This window comes from Lepidochelys kempii, chromosome 2 (assembly GCF_965140285.1).
Source record: "Lepidochelys kempii isolate rLepKem1 chromosome 2, rLepKem1.hap1, whole genome shotgun sequence".
Classification (NCBI taxonomy): Eukaryota; Metazoa; Chordata; order Testudines; family Cheloniidae; genus Lepidochelys; species Lepidochelys kempii.
In genome coordinates, this window is record NC_136381.1 from 70,685,431 (window position 1) to 70,704,637 (window position 19,207).

A 19,207-nucleotide genomic window follows, 5' to 3' on the forward strand; every position below is an offset into this window, starting at 1 on the left:
AGAATGAGGAGGGATTTGATAGCTTCTTTCAACCACCTGAAAGGTGGATCCAAAGAGGATGGATCTAGACTGTTCTCAGTGGTAGCAGATGACGGAACAAGGAGGAGTGGTCTTACGTTGCAGTGGGGGAGGTTTAGGTTGGATAATAGGAAAAACTTTTTCACTAGGAGGGTGGTGAAGCACTGGAATGCGTTAACTAGGGAGGTGGTGGAATCTCCTTCCTTTGAGGTTTTTAAGGTCAGGCTTGACAAAGCCCTGGCTGGGATGATTTAGTTGGGGATTGGTCCTGCTTTGAGCAGGGGGTTGGACTTAGATGACCTCCTAAGGTCTTTTCCAACCCTGATATTCTGTGATTGTAAGACACTTGCGTTGTAAGACATGTCCTGGTGGGCTTTGCTGAATCAATAGGTTGAGCAGTCCTCCTGGTGTGGTCTTGTGCAACTGAGTCATAGAATTAAGCAGTCCCCATTGTGTGGTATTTGGGCAACTATCATTGAATTGTAAATCCCTTGATTGCAACTTCTCTGCTAATTAACGGTCATTGAACACCCTCCTTTTGTGGATTCTAGCAAATTTACAGCATATTTCAGTAACAACTATACAACAAAATCTCATAACTTCATACTCATTGATGGTATACATATTTGCATAGAACAGTGGGCTTCAGCAGATCATGACGTTTCATATGATATCTTACATGGCATGTTTATTATAAAATAGCACAACCACATATGAATAATTAATATGGGGGTTACAGGATGCCATTTTGAGGTGCATGTGTCACAGTAATAGAGCTTCCAGGAAACATTTTTGTGGATTCATGATATTTGCTAAATGTATTGTACGCTGCTGATATGGACACTATCACTTTTCTCTGGTTGTTTGAGCTTTAATGCCTTTTGCTTTATGTTCAACATGCTTAAGTCTATCTCAGCTTGAGGACAGGAAAACTTACCAGTTGTTTTTCAAATATTATTAAACCAAATAGAATCTTGGTGGATACAGTTTTAAAAATTGTACCTTTCCAATCTCCTGTCTAAGTTTTGGAGGGGTTACAAAAATAAGATTCATTTCCCAAAAGTTTGTGTAGATCTTGGTTCTTCACTTACTTGTCCTTGAGTGCTAGTTTTCCACTTAGATAGTAAAACACTCTTGAGTTCCATTTGAATCTCTCTGAATTAGTGTATTTGTACAGATAGGAAATGAATGTTTCCTACAATAAAGGCATCTACAGATGAAGTACATGGTATTGACAACCGTGTAGATCAGGTTCAGGAATGTGGAACACTGCATTCAATATCTGGACTGATTGCTTCTCTTCATACTAATAGAGGTTAATGAAGAAAATGAAGGCAATAGAGAAGTGAGCTAAATGATAAAAATGTTAATCATCTTCATTGTACACAGGTAACTGTTGATGTCTCCAAACATGGGAAGATGTTTTGTACCACATGTAATAGGCAGATCCAACTTGATTCATAATGGAAATACAAATCCTTCCTTTCAATAGTATTTTAATAGGCTATCTGTCTTGGGACTAAAAAGTTCTCTCAGTTCTGGTGACTGATGTGTCTGGTGCACTCCAAAATAAAATTTGTCAACTGTTTTTGAAATAAAAGTGCAAAATATGACACAACAGTATTGTGACGGGGCGGGACTCAGCATTTTGGCGCCTCCTGCTGGCTGTCATGGGAATTAGCTCTCAGCCCTGCCAGTCTGCCTTCAGCTGGTGGTGTCTGGCTTGCATGCCTGCCATCTCTGCTGTCTCCATTCTTTGGCCTGGCGTCACTCCCCGGACTGCAGCGTCATCTTCTGGGCACGGTCCTCCGACTGTGCCCCCACTCCTGTATCTCCCCCCTGCCAGGGGACCAGCAGTCCCTAGACCCGCCACTAGCCTCAGCGGCCTACTGCAATCCCAGTTCCAGCCCCTCTCTTCAGGGGCACTCTGCAGTCTAGATACTGACCACTCTCCTCATTGGCAAGTGGGGCGCAAAAGGCTGGGGGCAGGCACTCACGCTACTCTGGGTTCCAACCCAGGGACCCTATAGTTGGCAGCCAGATACTGCCCTCCTCCAACCTGCTGCCTGTTTTCCCTGGGCCACTTCCTTGGTAGCTCTTGCACCTGCTCAGCCCTTGTAGCAAGGCATCAGCCAGGAGTTCACCCTCGCACTCTGCTGCCCCTGCCCAGCACTCCTCTATCTATGGCACTTCTTCAGGCAGCCAGTCCTCCTCCCTTGCCCTACAGGGAGAGAGTCCCTTCTTCTCTGAGCAGCCCTTTATATATGGCCCTTGCTGGCACTGATCTGCTGCTCCAGCATGGCTTCCTCCTATTAGTGGGCTCAATAAGCCCTTTCCTGATTAGTGGGTTCTGAGCAGCCTCCCTGGTGCTGCTTTTAACCTCTTCTCCCTGTGTGGGGTAGCCGCCCCACCACAAGTATTAATAGGAATTGTTGGCGATGTGCTGGGCTTGATGCACTCCCCAGTGTGGAGGGCAGTTTCTTCCCTTGCCTGCTAATTTGTCAACCAAGGAAGAACTTTTTAAATTGGCTTTAATAACCTGACTTCCGTGTGTCCTTAGAGAGAGGACATGGACAAATCTTTGGTCTAATGGGATCAAACTTATCTCTAACATTCTGGGGGTGGAGAACAGAATAAAGTGTTCTTGCCCCCCACATGCACATTACTTTCTCACCCTAACTTTGGAGAGATTTCCCATCTCCCTGTGGGGGGAAGGTGGTTTAATGCTGTGGTACGCCAACCTTTTATAAGCCCAACCTCCCCCCTTGTAAACCTTGGTAGGTTGTTGCGACCCAGAGGACCCCCCCTCACAGAGAGGCCCCCTGACCCAATTCCCCCCTGCCCTCCAGTGGCCTATTGGGGTGGGAAGGACTCAGAATTAAGATTATAGATGCTCTGAACAGAGATGAATAGCTATGGAATGCCCCACTGGCAACTGGTGGAGGTGAGCTGACACATCACCAAAAAACCCACACAGCTCCCCGCACAGTCCATGGGGGCTTGAGTGTGAGGGGTGGGATTTGGGGGTCTTGGGTTGTAATGCAGTAGGATTTGAGAGTTTGGAGGTTTTGGGAAAGGACTTGCGGGGCAGAAGGGCCTGAGGAAGGGTGGCAAGCTGATAGTCTTCACCCCACCCTCCAAACACAGACCCCATTCATGGCCCATGTGGGGCAGGATAAGGTGGGATTTGGGGTACAGTGGGGAAAGATTTTTGGGGGGTTGGTATGTGGGGGGAGTTCATGGCCGTGAGCTAGGGAACCTTGGAGGTCTGGGTTGGCAGGGCAAGGTATGGAAGGCAGTTGTCATCTGGCTGTGGAGGTTACTTATTGGAGAATATGACACCAACCCCTCCCTCACATCTCATATCCTGTGTGTCTGGTTGGGGTTGGCTCCCTACTCTGAGCATTGCAAACCCTGGGGTCTCAGCATCGCTCAGGTGTGGCCTAGCCCAAGCACCATGTACAAATATTTGGCCCAGGGGGACGGACGGGGCCAAATATGTGTGTATGGTATTGCAACCTGGTGCATATGGTCACACAGGGCCATTCACCCAGATTTACCGAGCGGCTACCGTCTACTCCCTCCCCACCCCTGCATCATGATGGACGGTCAGCTGAGCCAAACCTCAATGGTGCTGTGACCCTATGCATCAGGTCTCAATGCCCAGAGCAGGGAGATGACATCAGTCAGCCCCGTAACCCTTTGATTCATTTTATGACCCAGAAACCCTAGTTTACTGGATAAGGCACAAGACGAGGACAATGATGGTTCTTTGAAGCAGCATGGAGGGGATTTGGAAAAAAAGGGTGGAGAAAAGTGGGGATATGACTATTAAAATGTGTACCCCAGTATCCCTGTGGGGAAGATTATGGAATGGTTGCACCTGTGCTCCACACCCTGGGATTAATGAGGATTCCTGGGTCAGCCACAAATTTCCAGTGTGACTGTGGGCAAGTCACTTAATCTACCTTGTACCTCAGTTCCCCCATCTATAAGAAAGTAGATAATACTTCTGTACCTCACGGGGTTGCTGTGAGGATAAATTTGTGAACTGTAAAGTGCTCAAGTAATATGATAAGGGCTATATAAGATATTTGAATATTTATGGAGACAATCAGACTGACATCCATACAACTTTCTCCCCCACTTTGATTGGCACTGTGTAAGAGGGGTAATACAGGTCAAGGACTGTAATAATTACGATGTCTGCATGCCCTTGCCTCACACAGGAGGGAACTGGACCCAGGATATGGAGTAGCAGGTGGAGAGCTGAGTTGCCCATCCCTCTTCCTCCAAGATTCCTCCCTTCTATAAGCAGTTCTTTCAGTTCCCGTCTGGAGCTGTGGTTTCTGTTTTTAGCTGTGATAATGGACCAAACTACATAGTTAGTGTGTGTGCTTAAGGCTCTATTTCTTCTGGACAGAGCCTTACATTGCGAGTGTCTGCTGGGTTGAGTATAGAAAATAAATGTGATTATAATTTTAATACAAATCAGTCAGATTAATTTTTCTTAAATCTGAAGGAGATACTAATAACCTGTGACAATGTGTGCAGTTTTTTATTTACTGGAATCTCTTATTTTTATCCATAAACACATAATGTAGATCCTATTCAGAAGTGTTAGAATACTTGCCACCAGTAACTATCTTGCCACCAGTAACTAGGAAATCACATATTTCGGAATGCCTCTTATGGGTCTTGATCACCTATACTAAGGATCTCAGAAGGATGAGCATATGCTGTGTGTGGTGTGCCTTTTTGTGGCAGTCTTCTGCTCGTAAGCAATAAAGGGGTAAAATGGTGTGGTTACTTGTCTGATGCCATGTTGCTGCTTTGTTTGCAAAAGAAGCATATCCATAAAATGCAAGGAATTCTTCAAATTATTCCAGATAAAAAAAAAAAGATTAGCATTTAAAGAGAGCACTGTTCTGGGCTTTAAAATCTGGGTCTTGTATTTCCAGCTCTGCCACTAGCCTTGTGGGTAACCTAGGGCAAGTCATTTCACTGCCCAGTGCCTCAGTTTCCCCATGTGTAATATGAAGATAATACTTCCTTTGTAAACTGCTTTGAGATCTAGGGATGAAAAGCACTATATAAGAGCTAGGTGGTATTATTATTAAGGGGGAAATGAATAAACTGTCATACTCCTTCTCCACAGTTAATTTTGTCCTACAGTTTGTCTTTGGATATTATAGGCTTGTTTATTAGACAGCTTATGAAACACGTCAGCAAGATCTGTCTCTTGGGGAATCTCTATAATCCCCTCCTGTGATTGGAAGATCATAAGTATAATAAAACCATGGTGACTCTGTTGCATGATAGTACAGCTCTCAGAGAGATTGTGAAGAAGGATTCTGTAACCTTGTACTCTACAGAGTAGTTTTTCATGGTGTCTGTTTTGAAGCAATATGAAGAGGAATTCAGAACAAATGCGGGGCGGTGGGAGGGTGGAAATGTTACTAGTCACTGTACAATCTCCTGATATCGCAATGGTGGGAGAGTTGTGACTGCTGCTGCATTCCACACCCAGGATACAATATTTGCTTAAGTATTTTCCCCATACTAATTAGTTGGGGAATGTGGAAATCATGTTCCCATGCTGTGTCTGTAATAGTTTGCAGGTCATATTTCATATGACATGCCGTTTTCCAAATGCAATATGATTTATAGTATATGTCTGAAAACATTATCTCCTGTTACCAATGATAAACAGTGGTTTCAAGGAACAGTTTAAACTAGGGGGGTGATATTTATTACTTCGATTTCAGCATCACCTATGAGCCTCTATCTTTGAGCTCATTGTACAAACAGAATAGGATAGTGCCTGCTCTAGAACACACAATACATAATTTGACGAGACATAACATTAGGATACGATAAACAGTAAGAGGATGAGAAAAACAGTAAAGGCATGCATTAACATAGGATAACTATATGGCAGGGATCAGCAACCTTTGGCACGTGGCTCTCCAGGGTAAGCCCCCTGGCGGGCCGGATCGGTTTGTTTATCTGCCGCATCCGCAGGTTCGGCCAATTGCGGCTCCCACTCATCGCAGTTTGCCGCTCCAGGCCAATGGGGGCTGCGGGAAGCTGCGGTCCCCACCATCAACCTCAGCCTGGACCAGTCCACACAAGAGGTCCACTTCCTAGACAGTACAGTGCTAATAGGCGATGGTCACATAAACACCACCCTATATCAGAAACCTACTGACCGCTATACTTACCTACGTGCTTCCAGCTTTCATCCAGACCACATCACACGATCCATTGTCTACAGCCAAGCTCTAAGATACAACCGCATTTTCTCCGATCCCTCAGACAGAGACTAACACCTACAGAATCTCTACTAAGCGTTTTTAAAACTACAGTACCCACCTGGTGAAGTGCAGAAACAGATTGACAGAGCCAGAAGGGTACCCAAAAGGCCCAACAAAGAAAGTAACAGAACACCACTAGCTGTCACCTACAGTCCCCAAACTAAAACTTTTCCAGTGCATCATCAAGGATCTACAACCTATCCTGAAGGATGATCCCTCACTCTCACAGACCTTGGGAGGTAGGCCAGTCCTTGCTTACAGACAGACCCCCAACCTGAAGTAAATACTTACCAGCAACTACACACCACACAGGAACACCAGCACAGGAACCAAACCCTGCAACAAACCCCAATGCCAACTCTGTCCACATATCTATTCAAGGGACATCACCAAGGACCTAATCACATCAGCCACACTGTCAGGGGCTTGTTCACTTGCACATCTACCAGTGTGATATATGCCATCATGTGGCAGCAGTGCCCCTCTGCCATGTACATTGGCCAGACTGGACAGTCTCTACGCAAAAGAATAAATGGACACAAATCTGACATCAGGAATCATAACATTCAAAAACCAGTAGGAGAACACTTCAATCTCTCTGGTCACTCAATAACAGACCTAAAAGTGGCAATTCTTCAACAAAATAACACTTCAAAAACAGACTCCAATGTGAAACTGCAGAACTGGAATTAATTTACAAACTGGACACCATCAGATTAGGCCTGAATAAAGCCTGGGAGGAGTTGGGTCATTACAAAACCTAAACCTAATTTCCCCAATACTAATTTCCCCCTCCTTCTTGTCAACTGTCTGAAATGGACCACTGTCATTACCACCTAAAAATTATTTTTCCTCCCTTGGTATTCTGCAGTTAAGTGAATTGTCTCGTTAGACTGACCTCACACTTGGTAAGGCAACTCCCATCCTTTCATGTATTTATATCTGTTCCTGTATATTCCACTCCATGCATCTGATGAAGTGGGTTCTAGACCACAAAAGCTTATGCCCAAATAAATTTGTTAGTCTCTAAGATGCCACAAGAACTCCTCGTTTTTTTGTTGATACAGACTATCACGGCTACCACTCTGAAACCTGAAAACATAGTATTATTCATGATGATCAAAATTTACATAGAGGCAACATAAAAGAAATGCTGCTTCCAAACTTACTAGAGTTTAAGGATATTTATTTTTGACATGATAATGATATACAATTTTATGTGTTAAGCTAAAGTTATGAAGCTTTAACTTCTTGAATCTCAAAATCTTCTGTCCTTACATAATTGTCTGACTCCACCCCTGTCTGATTTGAATAACTTCCTGAAAATGTGAAAATGTAAACAGATAAAAATAGAAAAATGCTTAAAATTAAACACTGATATTATCTGCCTAAGTTTTTTATATATATAAAATATATATATAAAATAGAATTCTACCAAGCGTAAATAAAAGGAAATACCTCGCCAAAATTTAAAAAGGCCAGTGGGAAAATGCATACTTTAGGGGTAGACCAAGCCCCTCAATACAATGGGAAGAATAACAGTATGAAAAGTGTTACAGAATGTCAGTTCACTGCTCTCACCCCTCTGAGAGGCAATTCTCTTCACCTGAGAGATCCAGTGCAGGTCCTGAGGTTCCGAATGCTGAGGCATCCTGATCTTGACCCAAGAAGAGCCCTCCTATTCATGTAAGAAGTGTTAAGTGACTTTCCTCTCCCAAGAGAGGGAATCTTTAACTAGAAGTCCTTTATGGACATTAACCTGGGTTTTGAAAGCGTAAAGGTCCAAAGTCGCCAAATATAAGCAGCCTCAAGAAAGATGGTCCCTTCATGAAGATCAAAGATGCCAAGAAGAAATTATCTCCAAGCCAGAAGACTTCCTGGACAACTGAAGGGTGAGATCAATCCCACTTTGCTCTAAAGCATAGGAATATTTAAAAGTCAGAATTTAAGATTCCAGGGAATTTCTGTGCTTTGAGGGAAGCCAGAATTCGGCCTTGAAGAGCAAAAATACTGCCTTTCTAAATCCCTTGTAGTTCAGAATCTTGTTCTATAAATCCAGACCATTGTTCCGGATCCTTGAATTGAAATTCCAAATTAATAAACTTAAGATATCCTGATTCAAACTAAATACCAAGAAAGAAATAAAGCCTTTAGCAACCTTAATATTTGAAATATTTTCCTAAGAATCACAAGTGGCCTGAGTTACATGATTTAAACCTAATGTCTTGTAACTAAGTACTTGTGCCTAAAATGATTTGGTCTTCCTCTACAGAACACTGTAATGAGAAGGAAATAATATTTGCATTTTTGTATCTTCGGGGTGACCTAACAGTTACCAGGTTACTAAAACTTTTTGCTGTTGCTTAAAAAACTAGACTTGAGATCATAACTACATTTAAAAATCTGGAACTGTACTGTATGTTAGATCTCTGTGAAAATTCAGTATTTGATGGTTAAACTTTGTTGTCTTGTTTAAACTCAGTTCCTAACTTCAAAGGCTACCGAAAACTAGCAGCTTTCTTAAATCACTGTTCTGCTCTGCAAGGGTGTATAAAAATCAATGACTTTTTAAAAAAAAAATCAGATTTTTTTGTTTAAATTGAATTTTTAAATTTAAATTTAACCTATTTCAAACTTAATTTTAAATTGACAACTTATGTTAAGGCCTAAACTAGTTATCTGTTAAAATCATTTAAATTAAATACGAGATAAACAGCAGTACATGTTGCTAATTTTTAAGGAAAATCAAACCACTGAACTGCTGGGAGTCATTGGCTAAGCATCTGGAGCAAGAGTTTAAGTGCTAAATCATTTTTTTTACAGCAATAGCCTCTTCTGCAAGTGCAGAGAGAATATTTTCTTAATTTCAGTTTATTCAACTAGTTCATTTCAATGACTAGGTCATTCAAAATGCAGAAACCCATTGGGAATTGAAAAACGAAGAAAGCTTGTTTCTTCCCCCCCACCCGCCTTCAAATCTATGAGTGAAAACTAGGTGAACAAGGTGAGATCCATTTAGTTCTAAAATCTTGAAGGCATGGTGACCAGAAATAATCAGTTCAATTCACTGATTACAGAAATATTTTTGTTTAATCAGTTTTAAATGCAAAATGTTTTGATAAATGATTTTTTGTTATGTCTCCAGCACATTTAAGGAAATTTTCTCTAATTAAAAAGAAAATTTAAATGCTGTTTTTGTGCATTTTTAATTTAAATTGAATTTCCATCTAGATGGAGCTTGACAAAAATCAAAAGTAAAAAATAAGCTAGTAAATAAGAAATCCTCTTTTGGCATTTTCTAAACTAAAAAATGTAAAAAATTAAGATGCTGATTACATGTAGGTTAAGCTATATAACTGCTTAAATAAATGTGTATAGCTATAGTGTATCCTCCTAGTTAGGAAAAAGACGCACCAAATTTAGTGTAAAGGCTATATAGGCAAATCAACATGTTTTAATGGTTACCAACCATGAGAATTGAACTTTATTTAGGAAAAAATCTAAAATTTACAAACACAAAATGCAGTTAAAATCAGTTATTTAAATCAAGGTTTCCTACTTGCTGATTTAAATCATGATTGAAATTGCTGATTTAAATTACTTTGATTTAAACAAACTCTGTTTTCTTCCCCATATCCTACACATTTACCCCTCACAACTGTGATGTCTCTGTATGTGTGAGAATTACCTTCCAATGAGAGAAGCATCCTCAGATCCCTTTGTCTTGTAACATTACACTGTGAGTGAGTAATTTCAAAATCTGCCTTCTGTCCTTATTTGAGTGTTATAAACTTTAGAATATTTTTACACTAACTTTAACTGTGTTGTGTGTTTCTAACTAGAGTTACATAATGTGTTAATACTGTGCATGCCAAACTAGCCTTATCTCCATACTTCTTGTGGTAACTTAAATAGTTACTGTTTTACCTTTTGTCTATTTCAAATACCAAGAGCAATATATTTCTTGATATTTCTGTTTCTGTTACAGGGCTTACCCATTGGTAGATGTCATTACCTTCAATACTCTCTCAGGTTACATCTACACTACAAAAATAAATAAAAAAGCCTTATGGCAGCAAGTCTCAGAGCTCAGGTCAACTAACTTGGGCTTGCAAGACTCAAAATAGCTCTGTAGACATTGCTGCTTGAGCTGGAGCTAGGCTCTGACTGCTGTTTTTAGCCCTGTAGCATGTGCCCGGGTCAATTGACCTGACCTCTGAGACTTGTTACTGTGGTGTGTGTGTGTTTTGTTTCTGTGATTTTTTTTTTTTTTTTTGCAGTGTAGATGTACCCTCAGAGAGCTCTTTCTTTTGCTAATTAACTCAAACACCAGTATCTCCCTGCCATACACTGTTTGCCTATCGATTCTCTAAAGACTATTCCCCAAGCCTGGTTGGTTCAACTTCAGTTTTATCAAATTGATTAATCAAATTACTTTCTGAACTCTCACAGTTATAAAATTGTGTAACTCCACCAAACCCAAAGCTAGTTTATTTACCCTGTATTATTATTTTAACAGTCACACTGTGTGTGGTTATTATATCTTTGCTTTCCATGTTGTCATAGGACACACTCTTAGCTGAAGTGTGTTACCTGAATATTGCTTATTTTGAAGCTGTAGTTGTCATATGCCTGTGGATTTGTCCTAAAAATCATGTTGAGCCCTCAGAATACTTTTTCCTTAAGACAGAAGTAAGAGACGTAGTAATGGTTTTGCTAGCTTTTAAGTTGATGCTGCTTTCAATTACATTGTCATATATGACCTATCTAGTTTCATCCAAATTCATTCGTTAGTTTAAAAGTTTTGATGTCAAGTTGAATTCTAGTTGTTGTTGTAAATTAGTTAAACTGATGTTATACTTGGTTGTGTGATACTTTTTCTTTAAGTTTAGCTGTTGAATTATGTTAATAATGCTTAGCTACTCATTAATCTTAATTAGGGTAAACAACCTGTTGATACTGTTAGTGTCCTAAGGAATTAAGTGAAATCATTATGCTTGATGCACATAGCTTTTTGAATTTTACACTCAAATTTATGGTACTAGTCAAGTCAATATAGTTAACCAACCTTGCTTTGTATTTTAGAATTTCATGTTTAGTTAAGATGTACCTTTAAAATATTGCTACATTGCATCACTCATTTTATGTACCTTTCTTTTATATACTTAACTCATTTGCATAATTCTTATTGGTTTAATTGTTAGTTCCTTTTGTCATTTTTAATTACTTAAACATTTTGTTTATTTCAAAGTCAAATTCAGTTGTTTATTTTATGGGCATACTTTAATGTATAGGAAAAAGAGTCCTTGGTAAATTTTATGTGGATTACCTCATGAGTGCATTTTCATTAATAACCATAATCAGTAATTCAGTATTTTGATTTGGTTTTCCTGAACTAACTTTGTGAGAAGCAATTAATAATTCCATCTAATTAACTCTCTCCCAATTATCAATTTTAATAATTGTTTGTTTTCTTTTGGTAATGTTACTTGGTGTCCAACCCCTTGCTATTCCAAAAATGCTACGGATTTGTATTCAAGATTTTGGTATGGAGGATTCCTAGCATTTCCTTTCCCTTTTTCCATCCAATTCTCATTCTGCTTCACTTAAACCTGTTTACTGAGCTGTCTCCTACCCTTGTCCTATCAAAATCAGAATGAGATATAAACAGATCAAATAAACAGGAAGACTTCACCTGGAGAGTAGTACCATGCAACTAACAGGGTCTGTTTTTCAAGTATGGCTGCTTGATCACCAATTTAACATAGAACCTTCTTAGTCTGTGCCAGGAGGACAGAAACATCTGGAAGAGCAAGGTAATATGTTTCTGTAAGGGATATGGTATTACCACTATCACAGGAACATAGGAACTGCCGTATTGGATCAAACTAATTTCTGATTTGGTGTCCAGTCACCAACAGTGGTCAGAACCAGATGCTACCGAGAGAGGTGCAAGAAAACCCTGCAGTTAGTTTTGGGAAAACTGAGAGAAGTTTTATCCTAAATGCCAATAGAGGTTGTCTGTTGTCCTGAGTAATGAGAGTTTTATGTCCCTTCTAAAAAAGGTCTAATTTTTAAGTATTTACTATTAATTCTTGGGTACTCCTTCTTATCCTTTATAAATGTCAAAGTTTTGACTCCTCCTAAGCTTTTAGCCTCATTGATATTGTGGCAGTCAGTTCCCTAATATACTCATATGTTCTAGGAAAAAGTTTTGCTTTATCCGTTTTGCATTTTCCATATTTGTATTTCATTGAATGTCTCCTTGTTTTTTTGTATTATGAGATCAAATGAATAGAAGTTTCAGTTTTCCTTTTTTGGCACCAGTCATCATTTTGTATATCTCCATCATGGCCCTTCTTGTTCATCTCTTCTCTATGGTACATACCTCCAGTCTCTCTTGATACGAGTGTCTCTCTATGCCCCTAATCTTTCATATTCCCCATCTCTGAACCTTCTCTCTTCTGCTATATCCTTTTTGAGATGGCATGACCAGAACGGAATACCCCATAGTAGATGAGGGTATACCATAGATTTGACATATTTTTGATGATTTCCATTTCATTCTTTGTGTCCTAACATTGATGCGTTTGACCACTGCCATACATTGAGCAGAGGTCTTCATTGAGTTAATGACAGTGATGCCCAGGTCTCTTTTCTGTTTGTTGCACAGTTAATTTAAAATCCAGTAAGGTGCATGAGTAGTTCAAAGTATTCCCTTTAATGTGAATTACTTTGCATTTGTCAACACTGAATTTTATCTGTAATTGTTGCCCGTTCGGATAAGCTGCAGCATGGATTAAATTTTCAGCCATCTGCAAATTTTTCCACCTCCATGTTCACCCCTTCCAGATCATTGATAAATGCATTTGACAGAACCATGTGGCTCCTCACTGTTAACCTCTGGCTATGATGAAAACTGACCATTTATTCTTTCTTGGTCAGTCTTGAATCAGAGCCTGGCTACATAACAATACCTTGCATTTCACACCATGACTATTGAGTTTCTTTTGAAGCATTTTGTCAAAGGCTTTTAAAAAGTCTAAATACCTTATGTCAACTAGTCTTCCTACGTTTTTAAATATAACCCTCCTATTTACATTTCGGTGTCCCTGCACTAATTTTTGGTACCTTTCTTTCCTCAAGCATATTAAGCTTAATTATATGTGAGTCATTGTCACTTTGTGGCTCAAATGTAACTACTACTTGAACCAACTCCAGCATGTTACTTTCGTAAATATCCTTTTTCTGAATTGGAGGCCAGTAGCATAAGCCTATTAGAATATTTGTATTCTTATAATTTGTAATTTGTATTCATATGGATTCAACTGTTTGATCTTCTCTGCTTAGAATTTCTATTTCAGTGGATTCTGTGGAATCTTCTAGTCTAGATCTAGCACTGCTTTTCTACACCTTTAGCCCAAGTCCTTTGTGCATAGTTTATAGCCACATGTTCAGTATCCCATTGTTTTTTTGTGATTACACGATGGTCAGTAATGCCTGTTTATGTCAAGGTACTGCTTCATTGCTGGGCTTTAGTTTTTTAAGCTTCTCTCATATGTATATACACTTTTTTTTTTTTTAAAAACACGGGCCTCATAGAATCATAGGGTTAGAAGGTACCGCAAAGGTCATCTAATCTAACCCCTTGCCAAGATGGAGGATGTATTGTATCTAAACTATCCAATCTTGTTAAACTCCTTAGCTTAACAATTTGCTAGTTTAACAGAAATTATTTCATGTACCAGTTACACTGCAATTTCTATCATATCATGAGTACAGAGATATTTTTTGTATTATTGACATTTCTAGCAGACCTCTTTGTCCAACTTAGTGATCCTTGACATCTATCAGCTCTCATCCAACTTTTAGTCTAAACAGTCATTTAAAACCTTATTCAGTTTATGTGCCAAAAGTCAGGTTCCCCTTTAATTAAAGTTCTGAGATGGGCTCACTCTACAATGACCCAGTTTGTCAACTCTATAAATAATTCTCTCTGCTCCAATTCAGCAGTTCTGGCTTCAAGGTTCAGTATGTGGTCTCTGAGGGACATAAACTGTTTGCACCAGTTGATCCATGTGCTACCATAAGGCAAGCAGTCATACACTCTGTGCAGTGAATGAGATATTTCTGACCCTGAGTAATCTGCTACTGGTCGTCTACATACTTTAACTGAGTTTTAGCTCTCTGATTAGTAGATTATTCTATGCATAGTCTTTGTTTAAGGCAAAGCTTTTAGTGGTTTATTTAATTTGATTTCAAGGATCAAATATATTTACTAAAACTAATTAAGTGATCTACTTACACTTAGCCTCAACTTACCTGTGCTGTTGCCTCTCACCATTCAGTTTGGGGCTCTTCTTTGCTTTTGGAAATTGCAAATGCTTCTGTGGAGACTAGAGGTAAGGCAGGCCTCTGATTTAGCCTTCCCTATCTGGGTTGAACAGGTATGCCACAAATCCCAAGCCATTACCCAGATTGTTCTTTTTACTCCAGTGAAGAAAGAATAATAAAGTCTGAATGTGCGGATCTATTTTTGAAACAAGAACCATGAACCCCTTTCACACTCACACTGGTAATCCTCCCCAGATATTGGAAATGATGAGGTTTAATCTTTGACTGAAGGATCACCAGAAGATTCATACTACTCTGGACTGCCCTTATTAACAGATTTGCCTTTCGTATGTCAAGATATTGCCACTGTGTCTGAAATAAACACGCTATCAATTCAGGGCAACTTTCCCTTCTGAGGAAGAGAAATCAAGTGTTTCATTTGTCCACATAACATCTGGGTGACTGAACTTATACCATTTACTCTCTTGGCTCAGCTATAAAGGTTCACTAACGTTAAGACAATACTCAGGTCCTTGGCTTCTAAAGTCGACACACTAATCTCTGCTCTAGGAAACCCTCCCTTTCCAGTCACTAGAAAGCCACTCTTATAGACTCTCTTGAAAGGACTATTTTTTTATTTTTTTATTTTAGAAAAAAGACATTCTTAAAATCTTATGAATATTTGGCTGGCCAAGTTGCCATTACCATTTATTCTGTCTGTAGCTGAATTATTGGTTGAATTGCTGGGTGAGCTCTTAGCACTGTCTAAGAAAGTTGTGTCCAGACACATCCATAAATTGATGTTTATGCTTTGTGTGACTGGATCTGGGGCCAATCCATAGTATGACTACTTTGGCTACATTCCTAGTTTGGTGGGTCAAGAATAGGAGAACTTATTCATTCGTTACAATCTGATGCTTCTTCTTTGTAGCTGGAAATGTATTTTGTGGAACTATTAGACCATCCGCTAAAAGGCTTCACTGAAATGGCTTTGTAGCTTTCCCTTGTACTCCATTATAGTTGTAAATTGACTAGTAGGTGTTTCCTTTTCATATGTAAATTTACATACATCATGTCCAGTGTCAGGATTTTTTCAGTTGATGACTTCCTGCTTGGCCTTCCCTCCCCTTGACAGTCCATTAGAGCCAGAGGCTAGTGAAGTTAAGGATATGATACAAGGATCATTTAATTTTGTTACTGTTGAGTTCTGTGTTTTGACAACTGTAAGTGTTGGCTGGCATGGTATGTGCTAGATAAATTTGTTCTTACATGATATGTGAATAGTATTAGCAAGATTCACTATTCATACTATGCTGTTTTCCTCAGCTGTGTAGCCTAGCGCAGTGCTTCTCAAGCTATCTGATGTGAGGGACCGGTAATTTTTTTTCCCAATGTGCGCGCAGACCGGCAGCTGATGGCTCGCGGACCGGCAGCGGTCTGCGGACCACCACTTTGAGTAATGCTGCCCTAGAAGGCAGAACCAGACCTGCCAGTCACTGAGATAAGACTTTGTTCTTTGCATCTTAGAAATCAGCCCATGAATACTTCCAAGCCTGTAATATGAGAATGAAATCAATAACTTGCAAGTATATACTAATGGTCCTCTGCTGCATATAGAAAACATCATACAGAACATAATCACCCAACATAATTAAGACTAGTTAAGAAAAATGAATGTAACTATTCAAGAGAAGAGAAATTGCAAGACAAATTGAAATTTCTCAGAGTTGCTTGCTATATTTATTGTCTGGTTTAGAAACAGCAGTGAAATATAAAGTAGTGATTACAGAGCTATGTAACACTGTTGTTATGTGAATTAGGGATGCTACTGTGTGTAGTCTGCTGAAAGCATCATCTGTCTGAGCAAGCAAGAGAAGCAAGGCAGCCTCTCTCCAATTTACTGTAACATATGGACTGAAGACAAAGTAGCCACCTTACATGTGTATGACTTCAGTGATAAGGTGAAGACCGACCTGGTTTGATGGACTAAAATGGATTTAGGATGTTGAAACCGTTTGAAGTCCTTTAAACAGAATTTCAGCCACCTAGCAATAGAGGACTTTGATGACTTGTTTCCTTTTACCGCAGGATGGTAGAGGACGAAAAGAGCCCTGGCTTTCCTGAAAACTTTTGTTCTTTTGAGGTAAGTTTGAAGAGCTCTCTACGCAAACAATGTGTGACATACTTTTTTCCTTCAAGTGAATGGGATTAGTAGGGGCAATAGGATGGAAGGCGAATCCATTGAAAATTATGGAAAACTGTTAGTTTTAGCAGTGAATTCCAGTTCTGTGTAACAGAACACCGTATGCTGTCATCAGCTCCATTGACAGCATGTGAGGTTCAGATTTATTGAACTGAGGTGATCACAATTAGGAAAGTCAGAGTGAGGTAATTTAAATAGAGGTTCTGTTAAAGCATCCAGCACTAGGTTGTGTTTCTGAAGAGCCTCTCTGAATTTCTGGAGGAATTGAGTGATGTTACCTTCAATAATTGCTCAGCATGCAGAACATTAACCTGGGTTTGTCCATCCTCCAGTGCTAGGAGTAGCAGACATATTTTTGTACATGGTGTTCTTTTAAGTACAGTGAGAGGTTATCCTGTGGGATGCTGGCAATTTAAGAAATACTGGCATAGTCTGAGTTTAATGTGCTTAGCTCTGCACCATAAACTGAAACTTTCAAATGGCCAGGTATAATTTAGCTTTACAGACTTATTTTTGCTTCCAAAGAGGGCACGACAACTACTCTTTTCCAGACACACAAATCACAACATAGTGGACCTTTCTAAATCTTGGCTGAATGGATCTTCTCTGTTCCGTCTTTACTGAATCCTTTAATCTCCACTGCAGTGAAAAATATCAGATAGGAAAAAGTACAGATACTCTAATAGCACCCCGTTGGCCTCATAAGTTGTAGTGCAAGGTTCTTATTATGACCTCTCTTGCTTCTTCAACTTAGATACCAGCCCCCAGAAATGGAAAATTGCTTACCCCGCTATTCAGTTTTTGTTAAAATACTAGACTTCAGGATTCTCACTTCTGGTTCTGAATTCCCTAGTATATGAGAGGAATATTCCAAGCTCTTTATCTCTTTAAGGTTTTGTGGTCCAAAAGGGTGGCAGAAGTAGTGGAAGCGTGAGCCACTTCTGCTATGGTATGTCTTAACTGCCATTATTGGAACCTCCCAGTCAGTTCCTGTCTTTATCAGGGTGCAAAGGCTCCACAGTAACCAATCTTAAAATTTTTTTAAAAAAAAAAGGGGGGGGGGGTTGCCTCAAGTTGGAACAAAGGAACATGAAAAGTGGAAGATAAAACACCACATTGAAAGAATCCTCTCCAACCTCTGAAGGTAGTGAATGGCTAAGAAAGAATGCAAAAAAAGTTGCTCTGTCATGGATTGAACCCATATGCTTTCTAGCTTCAAGCCAGTCTGGTCATAGAAATGCAAAATATGATCAGCAGAATAGACACTATCTTTCTATTGACATCATTATTTAAGGAATTGGTGTCAAATTAAATAAAAAGTTGAAGGGGCCTTATGTTTTAGTGTTGTTTAAGTTAAACCCCAAAGACCTTTGAACATTGAGTTTGTAAAGAGAAGAGCTTGGAAGGAATGGAACGCAGGAGTAGGGGGAAAATATTCAGAGACAATAGTTTCATTTGAGGTGGTATTACGTCATACCGTCTTGGATAGGAATTTGAAGAGCTGTGGCATCACCGTATCCTTGTATAACTTGGTATAAAATGGATTGGTTACTAGAGCTTGAAGTTAGCTAAATGTGAGCTGCACTCACTACATCTAGGAAAACAACCTTCCATGTAAGCAATTTGATCTCAGAGTTACCAAGTTGTTCATAAGGAATTTTCATTGCCTGTGATAGGATCACGCTTATGACCCATGACATGCAGGGATTTTATTGGAGATTTTATAAATTGTCAAGTCCCACATGAACCTGACAGAAAAGAGCTGCAGTGATCCTGGTCTGCCTTTAGATAGTATGATTTAGGCTAAAATGAACCCAGTTGGAGTTGGCCTTCAAGTTACAACCAAAAAGTGAAGAAAGTAGTAAATGATTTTTGTACTGGAGTCCAGGTGGACCTGATTGCGTTACAGTCATACCTTTCCCACTTAATCATACATTATTCTGGTATATGGTTTGCAAACGGTGAAGAGGTCTTGAGTCACCTTGCTTGGAAACATCATTTCTACAGAGCTTTACTCTGCAAGTAGCTGGCCTGTTAAGAAAGTTCCTAGGTTGAGATGTTGCAAGTGGTTATTTTGGGCTAGACTCCCAGACAAATGGCATCAATGTTAGCCAACTACAGTAGAAGAACTAAGAACAAATGTTAGCCAGGACATTCAAATAGTCTGATATTCTGATGTCTAGGCAATCTCCTCGGTTTCACCATGATCTTTTGCTACCAGAAGTACTAGTAGAAATGGATTCCAGGGTTCTTTCTCCGTAGGAGAAGGAAGAAGTGGCTTTTGTGAGCGTGGTCTCTCCTAAGTGCCTTATTCAGCAATGGTCACAAGAAGACA

General features: G+C 39.7%; 1 protein-coding gene across 13 annotated transcripts in view; it reads left to right on the forward strand.

Annotated features, from left to right (window-relative positions):
• RB1CC1 (RB1 inducible coiled-coil 1) overlaps positions 1-19,207 on the forward strand; it is a 169,115-nt gene that overhangs the window by 28,142 nt on the left and 121,766 nt on the right. Inside the window, exon 2 of one of the 13 annotated variants that reach the window (XM_073331181.2) lies at positions 16,758-16,812. The exons of the other annotated variants lie outside the window; for them this stretch is intronic. Within the exon in view, the coding sequence (XP_073187282.1) occupies positions 16,759-16,812 (54 nt within the window). The 5' untranslated portion in view covers position 16,758. The remainder of the gene's footprint in view (positions 1-16,757; positions 16,813-19,207) is intronic. 13 annotated transcript variants of the gene reach the window in all.